This window comes from Sparus aurata, chromosome 6, assembly GCF_900880675.1.
Source record: "Sparus aurata chromosome 6, fSpaAur1.1, whole genome shotgun sequence".
Taxonomy (NCBI): domain Eukaryota; kingdom Metazoa; phylum Chordata; class Actinopteri; order Spariformes; family Sparidae; genus Sparus; species Sparus aurata.
This window is the reverse complement of record NC_044192.1, coordinates 30469418-30481933: the sequence shown is the minus strand read 5'-3', so window position 1 is coordinate 30481933 and position 12516 is coordinate 30469418. Positions and strand designations below refer to the sequence as shown.

Sequence of the window (12516 nt, the reverse complement as noted above, 5' to 3'; positions counted from 1 at the left end):
GTGATCTCTGTATCTATCCACTCCAATGAGATATGATCACCTGGCGATACATCAGGACGAACAGGTCTCGCAGCTGGACGAGGTGAGCTGAGCCCAACCAGACTCCTGCAGGGAGAACCTAAAGGGAGGCCTGTTCTCAGTGTGTCCATTTGGAATGCCTTCAGGTGTGCTTGTATGACATGTCATACAAATTAGCTTGATTAGGGATCAAGCGGTTAATTGAAAACATTTGAAGAATTCAGCCTGATATTTTTTTTTCTTTTTCAAATGTATAGTTAATCATTTAATTGTCTTTAAAGAGCAGCTTAACACCCTGTTAAGATTGAACACGCCCCCTTCTCAAATTAAAAAAAGGCTACTCCTAACAGCCTGGAGGACAGAATCTGCAACAGGATCAATAGAGTTTGAAAGAGACTGTGCATCCATTTTGTTAACTCAAAAAAGTGGACTTTAAGTCACTCTTTAAACTGAGACAGATAATGAGGAATAGTAATGTTGATCTGAGACAGTGTTTTCCGCGGTAACTGTGCAGATTGTTGTAATGCTGTTCTTGGTGTCATGTCTAGTTAATTTCAACAGGTAGAATGTGGCCGGGAGTGAAGGTGCTTGTGTATGTATGAGGCAGGTGTTTGTACAGGCATGCTGTTATGTCTGTGTTTTTTTCTCCTAGCAGCAAGCTGCAGAGCCTCTCCTTCCAACACGCACACACACACACACACACACACACACACACACACACACACACACACACATACAGAGGATTCAGCGAAGCTTGACCACATCACTAAAGATTCCCCTTTCATTGTTGGCCGGGATCTTTGGCATTACCAGCGGGCCAGATCCTATCTGTGGATCCTGTGCCCTTGAATATTTGTTATCTGCTGAATGACTCGTCCTATCTGATGTGACACAGTGGCCGAGCTCTGACCGCTGTTATTATCCTCCGTCCCGCAGAGTGACTAAGCCGAGGCGAGCAGCTGCTGCGTTCACATGCTGTTATCGTTCCTTTTCATTTAGCTGCACAGCTAACCTCATAGCCGCTCTCCAGTAATCACACAGGCATTCTTTAACAACTGTGTCACCTCTCGACTGGCTTTGAAGCGTGCAGCTTTGCACAAACCCAAATAACTCCTCTAAATGTTTGACATGAAGACAAGTCGTGTTGAAAGGCGCTGTTGAAGGAGAGTGAAGGAAGACGCTGTGGGCCCGGAGAACGGCTGATTACAAGCGACTGCGCTAACAAGATAGCCGCGCAGGTGCTGGCTCGGGCCTTCCAGCGGCCGCATGCTTGTCCGTGCAGAGGAGAGGCCGCTTTAATCTCCATCTTGATGAGTGTGAGCTCAGCGATCGCCCCTATATTAGGCGCTTCCTCATCCAGCAGAGAAAACAGGAAATCAGTGTGAGAAAGTTTTGCAAGATTGAGATAAGAGAGAGAACAGCAGCTCTCAGATAGAGGCGTCTGGATTCAAGCCAACTCCACCCGAACTATGCAAAGTCTGTAAAATGTGGGACTTCTTCTCTGGGCTGAGCTTTTCAGCTTCTTATGAGTGAATGTTTCTCTCTGTGGCTGTAAACTGAATGTCGTTGGGTTGTAGGCAAACATTGGCGGACTCAGAAAGTTTGAAGGGCAGGGGCAAAACAAAATTAAAAGGGCACCAGCGTGCAGAAAGGGCACTAGAAGTGCAACCTAGAGGGCACTTTATCATGTTTTACCTACCATAGGGGCATCCAAGAGGGCAGTTTCACAGCATTTATACCAACATGGGGGCACCAGGGGGGCACCTCTGGATGTACTTTAACCCAAACTCAACAATCAACTCTTGTTGACAATGACAACGGTAGTTAGTTGCGGCCTCAGTGTAGAATAAACAACAAACTGTACTCACAGTGAAAAATCCAATTTTCCACGATGCACAAAGAAAAGCCGGTGTACAGGCTGATACTATTTTTGTGCTTTTAACGGCTTTGGGACACTTCGCAGGAAGGTGCTTATTCATTTACACCTAACTGTTAAACAAACCACACAGCAAGTCACCATGCGCAAGCCCAAATTATTCTCGGCAGAGAGCGACGGGCATGTCTCTAATGAGTAAGGAGAAGAATTCTGGTGAAACATGTTACGGTACGATGAGGACTGAATGACGTAACCTCTTCCTTCAGGGGCACCAGCACAAAATTCAGATGCACCCAATGTTAGATTTCATTTTGATTCATGTGAATGATGTTACGCAGGAATAAAGGTTAAGATATTTCTTAATAGACAATGAGATTAAGAAATTGCTACAACCATTATAGTTTTAAAAAATTTAAGTGCTGATGTTTAAAGTGCTTGATAAACTCTAAAAAGAAGAAATGTAAACGTTGTGTTTAGACTGTAGTGTTTTCTCCTGTCTCACTGGAGTCCCGGCTGTACGTGTCGTACTTGTGGATGTGTTTTGGATTCGCTCTGTTGCAAAAAAGTATTTCATGCATTTTTTTTTTCTGACCTGCTGAATATTAGCTAATGAACCAAAGTGGCTGAACCCCGAACATCAACAAACAATCCAAGCTGTAGTCAAGAGAACAAATGCACCTCTATGCAGGTACATGGCAGCAGACACTCGCTGAATATTCCTCTGACTAACACTAAATTAATAAAGTCTTCCATAAGGTAATACAGGTCTCCTAAACCTGCGCCACTGTCGCCCGTGGCGTCTCAACTCATTACCGCTCCTCGTTAAAAGCGGACCCAACTGCCAACCAGGCAACCTCGCAATTTTCCAATTTGACTGTTATTCTGTGCAGAGCTCCATCACTGCCGTCTAAATGAAGTGCTCGCTCTGAGGAGTGATCAGACTGTTTTGACTGGAGTCTTCCCCCCGTCTGCATTGACAGCATTCAAAACATTTGGCCAGGGTTCCTGACAAGTAGCTGCCTTTGATGTGTGAGAGCATGCCACCTCTCCCGCCCCCTCTTAAACACCCCAATTATCACTCCTGCCTCTCCGGTGTGTGTGTGTGTGTGTGTGTGTGAACTAACACACCTCTTTCTGACGGGTTGGAAACTGCCTCAGGACGGCGCTCAGGTAGCGCAGCTTGTTTACGATGCGCCGGGGGGCTGAAGGGGTATTTCTGTCATTTTCTTGCACAACCTCAGACTGAATTACACCTTATTTAACGCGAGACTTTTCAATTTAGCGTTCAGCAGGATAGATCATAGCGTGCGTGTCGCGGATTTAATGCTCCCCTGTGATCGTTGGACAGAAGATGCGGTGGCTGCAGTTTCTAATTATCAGCCACGCGCTCCACGAGGGAAAACCACAGACCTGTGAATTGAGCAGGTGATTGCTACACACACTTCGCTCCGCATTGCTCATCGCTCCCTTCCTGTTCGGTGTCAAAGCAAAAGGCCGCAAACTTTTTGTCTCTTGCCTTCACCATCCCCCATCCTCCTCACCTTCAGTAGCTCTCTGCAGGCTTCAAGCGGCAACATGCTCTGCACTGTCATTGGCAGCAGCCTGCACTTTTAATTTACCCAATTTGAGAGCAGAGAAATATGCAGCGGGGTGGGACACACATGAGTGTCACGTTGCCGCGCTGTCAAGTGGCAGGACGTGTATCTACCCCCCCTCTTAATTCTCCCTCTGTCCTTGATGTTTTGTTTTAAACACAAAGTCCGGAGTTTTCCGCGATCCAATCGCCTCCCCGATGTTTCTTGTGATTTTGCCAGGAAAGTTTGGAGTGTGTATTGTTTGTCACACTCAAAGCGGTGCACGCAGTGACCGTTCCTCAACGCAAAGGAAGTTCTGATGTTACCGGCAGAGTATTAGGATGCGCGAACAGCCGAACATGATCGGTCAAATCCAGCCTCCCTACTTCCCCTCGTGTGACAGTGTGGTGGGAAATCGTTTCACAGAAGACAGCGTTAGCCGCTGAGCTTTCTTATTTCTGGAGATGCGATCCTGAGAGTGCGCGGCGTGCCAGTGAACTTTTCCTGTCCAAACATATTTCCAAAGCAAACTCGGCCCGTTGGCTATTAATTTAAGATGGAGAGATATGCTATAACATGCAGGCCTGCAGCCCCCGAGATCACCGTCAGCAGCCAAGTATTCTCCGAGGAGGAGGAGGAGGAGGAGGAGGAGGGCTGGCTCAGTCTGACAGTGAGGCATGTCCTTCTCCTCTGAGCTTCTATACCTCATTTAACCAGGCAGGCTGACAAAAATACATTCATATTTATAACAGTCTGAGTAAGGGTTGTAATCATATGGTGGGTCGCATCCAATACTTCCCAGTACAACCTCTGCATTGTGCCGGCCCGCTCCAGTGCTGCTGCGGTTTTAGCAAGAAAGTCTGCAAACATGCATGTGTGACGCTAATATCCGCAAAGGAAGACACCGTTGCAGAGTTTATGTGGTACTCAGGTACTCGGTCACAGCAACCTGTTTTCAATCTCGGAAAATAAATCTAATGAATGCAATAAAAGTATATTAGCCAATAAATGAAATAAACCATCTGTGTACTTCTCACTGTTTGGCTCCTGGTTTCAGCATTGGCCCAGCTTCAGTGCTACTGGATAGACTTCCCCGTTTCTTTCTCTCATGCAGAGAACATATCGGTGTTGAGATTTCGCAGTTGTTCGTGCAGGCAGAGAGATGAAAGAAGCGACCTCAGAACGCCAGGCTCGGAGCGGTCCGAGGCGGCGCAGGTAGTGATGGTGTGCGTAAGGACAGATAGCTTTTTAAAGGGCTTTGAGTTTGCAGGGGAGTCTTGGGGGAATTCCCTGGAAGCATCTGTACATGTGTGTATGCATGTAAGCCAAAGAACATCAGTCAGTATTAACATGAGCGCTGAGAATAAGTGTTTTTAATCATAAACGTTGGGTAATCGCTGAGTTGTGTGCCAAGAACTTGACTTTAGCATTGAATAAAAAACTGGGACTGACTCCAGCCCCTCCACGGCCCTGCAAAGACTATGCAAAGATGATGGATGGAAACAGCCATGTCATTAAAACTCAACAGCATGCATTTCATTGAAAAAAAGGGGGGAAAAAAAGAAAGACATGATAATCAATAGTACAGATCTCATGTTGCAGTGGACCAAAACCCCAGTGTTCTGGCTCGTGGCTATATTCCACTTTGAAAACTTCTCTGGAATGTTATTGATAAATGTCTCGGCACATTAATCAGCGGGATTGATTTGCTATCCTATTTTCCTCAGGGAAGGTCATGCTGTTGATTCCAGGTGACCAACGGACACAAAACTGAAAACAACTGTCAGTGGAAGAAGTACTCAGATCGTTTCCTGAAGTGAAAGTACCGGTACCACAATATAGAACACTATGAGCTAAAGTCCTGCATTTTAAATCTCTCTTAAATAGAAGTACAGACATTTAACAGCTAATTCTACCTTAAAAAACAACGTAATTGTAAGGAAACATGTCCCTTATGACATAATTTATAGATTGTAATACAGTTACATCAGTATGTGCGCAGCATGTTACTGCTGTGGCTGGTCAAGCTATGCACTGCTTTCCAACCCATGGGTCACGATTGGACCCAGTTGGCTCTGACGCTGACATTAAGCCAGAGTGCGATCAGGACTCGTCTTACTCGGCGCCATGTTCTCACAAACACGGGCAGGAAGGAACCTCTCTTACGGCCCGAGCGGAGTGTTGAGTTGTGGGAACCTGCAGCGGGCTGTGTCAGCCAGCAGCACCTTGACATGCAGGGAGAGAGGAGAGGATTGTCTGTGTTCAGCAGACTGAGGAGAGCTGACCGGATTGACTCTCGCTGGAGACGCATGGGCTCCCTCCTGTGTAATCACTTAACTCTCTGTGTACGACTACATGCGCGCTACTAAGACTGAAAATGAGAAGAAAAAAAATGCCTGACCTCTTCTTATTTGCATGTAAGTGCAGGGGTACTAGCTCAAAAAAAAAAAAAGTCTGTGAATGAGTGAGAGTAAAGGCAGAGACATCGAGTACGAGGATCAGGTTCCCTCACTGGCTTACTTTCACCTCTAATAGAGCCATTGCCATTCCTCGGGGGGAAGTGGTGCGTTGCCTGAAACAAAGCGCCCGCTGTGTGTGTGCAGACCCCCCAGAGTGAACCTAAACCGTACACGCAGTAATGGGCTACTTTGAGAGTTTATCTGGCTCTAATAGACACACTCGTACGCTGCTCCCAGCCTCTAAATCTCCAGGATAAGTCTGCGTGTGCGGAAAATGCTGTCATGCCTTAATGCGGCTGACAAAGAACACAGTAGTTCAGCCTTTCCTGTTCCAGTTGTAATCTCTGAGAGGGTAGTTGTGTGTTGCAGGGGAGGCAGTGGACTGAGCATGCAGTGGAATATATCTGAGCTCAGTGATATGTGACTGGCGGAATAGATCGGGGATCTCTTATATTTTTGCAAATGTTATGTCCATGAAACTTCAAATCTGTTATAAAAGCAGGGGGGGGAAAACATGCCTCGAACACATAATCCTACAAATTCCTCTTCATCCTTTCAGTGGAGGCGCCACAAGAGCCGCTCCTCGGCATCAGTCGATCTGGCACACAGCGCCGCTGTCTCTCTGCATGCCTCTCCAAAGCTGATTGTGACTGGGTGTTTGCCTGGCACCGGCCTCAGTCCGGGGACCTGCTGGGCTTGTTTCAACAGGCGGCCTGACCTCCGGAGCAGTGCAGCGGCCGAGCTCAGTCTGCTGCCATTATACGTCCTTGATCAACATTTCATAGGAGCACAATGCCGTGTGGCCCTGCCTGAGGCGAGGCTTGACTTTGGGAGTAAATTGGCTGACAGAATAGTGAGAATGACTTCACACTTTTTGTACCAGTTTTCTTCCCCTTTCTTCCTTTTATAAACTCTGAAACTCACATTTTATGGCATAAGCAGGCCCGTCGACATTTACGCTTCAGCATGACCATCATTATCTCTAAATATACATTATTTAAAGGCACATTTAAAATCAAAAATGCATATTTTTGTATCCCACCTGTAGTGCTATTTATCTGTGTATGTAATTTGGGAGGTTTTGGCTATAGAGATGATTGCCTTATATCAAATATAATGGAACTAAATGGCACTTGGCATGTGGTGCTCAAAGCGGCAAAAGAATTTGTGAGGCTCATGCACATGACATTGCGAGATGTAAACATTGACAGTGCCCTCCCTGGCTTAGCCTTAACGTTGGCTGTCTTGCTTACTGTTAGCTAGCCTCTCATCCGTGCGTTGATGCACATTTTCTGTGCGTCCGAGGAGTACGTCATTAATATTTACTTCCTGCGCTGTCACCAGCAAAAGCCTCTAGTCATCTTTTTTTTGCCACTTTGAGCACCACAAGCTGAGTGGAGGTAAGTCAGACATCTCTACGGCTGATGTCTCCAAATCGTGGCAAATCACACTAAAAGACTCGAGATGGATAAATAGCACCACGTATTAGAGGAAAAGCATACATTTGAACTGTCCCTCGAAGCATACTTAAGCCCTGATTCATTCCTTCATAATAAAAGACCAGGGCTTTCTGAGGGGTTGGATTTCTCCAACAACACTGACATCTAACAGGCGTAGCGCTCTGCGGCGTTGTCTACATTACAATTAGATATGGAGGATGAGGTGTGAGCGAGGATATTCCCTCAGAGTTCGTTACGTGTTTTTGCTGTGATGTGGAAATTGGACGTGCTGCGGAGTTCGTTCACACCGGGCTGCCCCTTGCATTATCATACGATTATGAGATTAGGTTACACATGTGTTTGTTTCTTGATCTGTGGCTCTGTGTGTTGTTACTATGCACAGTTCACAATCCCTCCTCAGCTGACAGATGGTCCCATCCAGCTACTCTCTGACAGCAAACACACACTGAGGAGTCGCTGACAACCTGCCACAGGAAGGGCTACGATTGGCCCTCGGAATGTGTGTGTGTGTGTGTGTGTGCGCGTGTGTGTGTGTGTGTGCACAATTTGCCGGTCTGTTGCCCACACGCACGCACACAGACACACACACATAGGCAGAGTGTATGGGGACTCATCATTCAACTTAAGTCTCCAACACAAATAATCAGAGGGTCTGACCACATGTTGCAGCTCCTCTGCCGCGGGCCCTGACAGCTGTCAGTCACTCTGCTGGCCTGTAAACATTCCTCTGGTGGGCACAGTTATTAAATCAAACTGTACAAATATAGCCAATCTAATGCTATTAATCTTTGCTTATTGACGTAACCCCGTTTTAAATTTAGATCTGGCTGGAAAGACTGGTAATATCAGATTCCATAGGGAGTCTGTCTCCAAAGGTCTGTAGTTGGTGTTTATTTTAAGGCCCGATGGAGGACATGTTGATGTCTTTGCATGCTTCGGTGTCCAGACGTCTTCCGCACAACCACCTAACAGCTTCACAGGAATGCTTCTTGGTAACTTCAAACACACTGAACACGACTTTGCACATAGAGCCACATTTCAACCGCCCGAAACAGTTTCGGATCCTGAAATGCTTCTTATTTTTATAAGTCTGGGTTGTTGCTTTAAATGTCTGACTCCCCACGTCGACTACATTTCACACTTCCTTCCTTTTACTATATACTGGCACACCTCTGTCTGATATGTCATTTGTAAACAGTCAAACAAAGCTAACTGTATTTGACAGTTTACCCTCTGGTTTCCCTCCACCACATCTTTGGCTGCTAAGTCAACACTAAAGAACTCAGGGTAACCTCAAAGTGTGGTTGCCTGTTTCAGCTTTCTGTGGTCTGCTGCTTGTAGAATAAAGCCAAACAGTGAAACGGGACTTTCCTGCTGTTTGAGTGAAACCCCTGTGTTTGTCCAACAATATGTGAATGCCACCCTCCTCCTATAGATCGTGGAGGAGTGTGTTTGGCTATGGCGTGGCATGGGGCCTTCTGCTGCGGCCTCTCTGGCCTGCCTGCACGCGGTTGCTGAACCAAGAAGAACATATCAAACAAACACTCCAACGCAGAGCTGGAGGAAGATTGGGTTACTCCTGACATGAGAGGACATGTCGACTGCATTGTGCTAGCAGAGGCGCACACTCCTCTGACCTTGTGTCCGACCAAGGATAGAGTAGTTTAAACCTACCTTAGAGGAGACCTGTCACGTTCTTTTTCTTCCCTTCCTTTAGTGTTTTATACTCTATGTTCTGGTGCATGTAAAAGATCCTGAAAGTCGAAAGGGTCAAAGACGTTCCTCTCTCCCACAGAAAACACTGCTCCTGAAACGCCTCGTCAGTTGTCCAGCCTTTAATTCTGTGACCTTGTGACATCAACATGTCACACATTTGCATAACTTATGCCTAGCAGCTAGTTTAGCACATAAGAATGTATTTAGCAAAGATGCTCTGCTGTTGTTAGAAGTGTTGCAACTAATCATTTTTTTAGCACTAAATCATATAAACCTTTTCTAGTAGTTAATAAAATTATGAACCTGAAAATCTGAATATCATGTCTTCTTTTAATCAATTTACCCACCTTGCCCTGTCATGTCAGGGTGTGACTGTTTTTGTTGCACATACGCCCAAAAATCTGTCAAGTGCATCTCAACATTTTCATCGGTTGCAGCGGTGTGCCTGAAATTGAGTAAATTGAGTTTATTTTTTGAACTGTTATGGGTATCCCAATTTTGTTGTTTTTTTATTAGAATTTCTATAGAATTAAGAAAAAAACAGCATTTGTTCCTTTATTCCTGTAGAAAATAATTTACACAATGTGTTAAGAAGTTTTTGGTAGATGCATCTTAGTGAAAAATCTGCACCATTGTGCAATTTAGTCTGGAGTCCTGCATGCATATGGGCGAGAGCTTGTAGCTATCATCATATAACAGTCAACGTTATTTGTCTTTTCTGACTTCGGACTGGAAGTCACACACCGCCCATGATGAGAGGCTTTCTAGATCTTCTGATCCACTCAGGTGGTATTAAGCCGTCAACACAGTGTGACAGTCTCTCAGTAGCACTTGTGTCTAATGTGCAGTGTTAAGTTACAGCAGTGTTGGTGGAAAACCATCAGATAACTCCACACGGGTATGCAGGAGTGGCACGAGGAATGTGTCAGTTGTGCATGCATGTGTGTGTGTGTGTCTGTGTGAAAATGTGCATGTGCACCACAGCTGTCATTAATGGACATATCTCTGTCCCCAAACAGAGCTGAGATCCACCGGCACCGCTCATCACTTCGCCTACATCCTCAACACGACCGACTACAGGATCCTGCGTATGGACGAGGACCATGACCGCATGTACGTCGGCAGCAAGGACCACATCCTGTCCCTGGACCTCCATGACATCAACAAGGACCCGCATATTGTAAGATAATTCCCATGCCCCGAACTGTGGCCCCTCTAATGGGCTGTTACACTGCGATGAAGCAAGCGCCTTCAGTGGTACAACAGCTGCCCCCCAGGGCAAAATATTCTGCTCTATTGCCCAAGGAGCAGCCATTTTGGTTAGCTCCCATCTAGTTTTTGTTGGAGTGCAGTTTTCCGAGCGTTGGGTCATTAAAAACCCTGTAATTGGGTTATGACAATCCCAACCGGACTAATATTAGGCTGGGTGGATATCCCTTTTGCAATTTTAGCCCAGAAATCTCATAAATGCCAGTGATGTATAACGGGTTGGATTGTAACTATATAATGTCCTCTGTTCCCCCCTGGTAGATCCACTGGCCAGTGTCCGAGCGAAGAAGGATGGAGTGCCTTGTGAGTGGGAAGGACGCCAATGTAAGTACGCCTGTTGACAGCGCTCAGAACCTCGGCAGGGTTGTTCAGCAGAGGTGATTTCCGTCGACTTGATAGGCTGATGTAGTTTTTCAAATGCGCAGAATCAAAAGTGTACAGCTGTCTCCATTGTGCACATTGGTTTTAATGCGGGGAACCTGTATAAAAGCCACTCACCTGTGGAGTTCGGACTTGGCCCAGTAAAAGCGATGGTTCCCTTCTGTCTGGCCAAGGAGACAGGAATGAACTGGACTAAAGAATCTCAGTCAGTCTCACCTCCCTCCTCTCTGCCAGCCACAACACCACCGGCTGACAGTTTGATATATTGTCTGAATATATTCATGTAGAAGGGCAGCTTTATTGGTTTCTTTTTTGTCACTTTCGGTAAATCTGCAGGAGGGGTACCAGTAAAATAAGGCTATGACTGGCTTTTCATTAGTTGCAGTTTAATTGACTCTGGTCTTTGTGTCTCCAGGAGGAATGTGCAAACTTCATCCGCCTGATCGAGCCATGGAACCGGACCCAACTGTACGTCTGCGGGACAGGAGCTTACAATCCAGTCTGTACCTTTGTCAACCGTGGACGCAAGCCTCAGGTAAGGGTCAAAAATGATCTTTCGGTACATCTACTCAGCTATCAGCTCTCTCCATCCGCATCATGAATGGCACAGCTCGGCCTCTCCCTTTCCTTTGTCTTACCCAAGTTCCTGCTCTCCATCTACCTGACGCTAGGTTCCCTTTATGATGATTTTTCTCCATCATTAAGCCTGCTCGCGGTGCTGTGTCGCTGCGTCTGGCAAAGCAGCCAGCTCAGCTTCACCAGCACACAGCTGTCATCCCCAGCGAGCTGTTAAAGCTACTCTGTTTAGTCTCAGCATTTAATGGGACCTCTTGAATTTCCTAAACCAAACCAGGCATCACTACCTCGCCATACTCAACTTTAACACCTCACTCTTCTTTAAATATCACACTTGTTCCCTAATGACGGCCGGGGGACTTTTTAAACACGGGCAAATAAAAAGTAAATTTCCCATCTGACTTTCCCTAGAGATGCACATACAGTACACCGCAGAGAGCTTAGGCAAGCAGGGCTTGCACGAGTCCCTCGCTGCATCCAGTTCCAACACGACCCTTTACTAACGAAGGGCTTCCATCCATTCGCTCACCTATCCATCCACCCCTTCATGCATCCGTCCAGGCCACCCGCCAACCTCCACCATGTGAGACGTTGGGTAATTGGAAGTGGGAGCTCCCATTATAGGGTGCCGGTGGAATGTTCCAGTTCTAGTCCATTAATGAGGGGGCTGTGTTTTTGTCCGTCACACTGAACCGACAGGTCTGAGTCGTCCCCCCGTGAGCACCTTTCTCAGCTGGGCCGGGGAGTTCACTCTGAGTCTGAAAACATCAAATGATACACATGCACACACGTACGTTGACATACATCAGGAAACGTGTTCTTTCATTATAACTTCAACAGTCAGATGGATTGTCATTTGATTACACCACTGCAGGGTATATGCTTAAGTTCTCCAGTGCTGTAAGTAGGAGTTGTAGCTTTTGTAAACTGTAGTAGCCAAATGTTTTGCTTTGGCAGCAGCTTTGAGGGAAATCTATGTCGCATGCTGCGAGCGCCTTTATTGACTCAACCACAGGATAGAGAACTTTTGTTGCCTTTTCCGCCATCTGGTCAAATAAAGCTGAACACATTCCCTTAGCAATCTTGCACACACTCATATATTTTCCTCATGCACTTACACTTTGTTCATTTGAGCGTTGGTTTGGGGTGTTTCTCACCGTGTCTGGAAGTCAGGACAGGTTCGGGAT

At 46.3% G+C, this 12516-nt stretch overlaps 1 protein-coding gene across 3 annotated transcripts in view; it reads left to right on the top strand.

Annotated features, from left to right (window-relative positions):
* Positions 1-12516, top strand: part of LOC115583927 (semaphorin-3F-like) — a 68351-nt gene that overhangs the window by 35924 nt on the left and 19911 nt on the right. For all 3 annotated transcript variants that reach the window (XM_030421182.1, XM_030421183.1, XM_030421180.1), the window contains exons 3-5: positions 10123-10283; positions 10634-10696; positions 11169-11288. In XM_030421182.1, coding sequence (XP_030277042.1) covers positions 10123-10283; positions 10634-10696; positions 11169-11288 — 344 coding nt within the window. The remainder of the gene's footprint in view (positions 1-10122; positions 10284-10633; positions 10697-11168; positions 11289-12516) is intronic.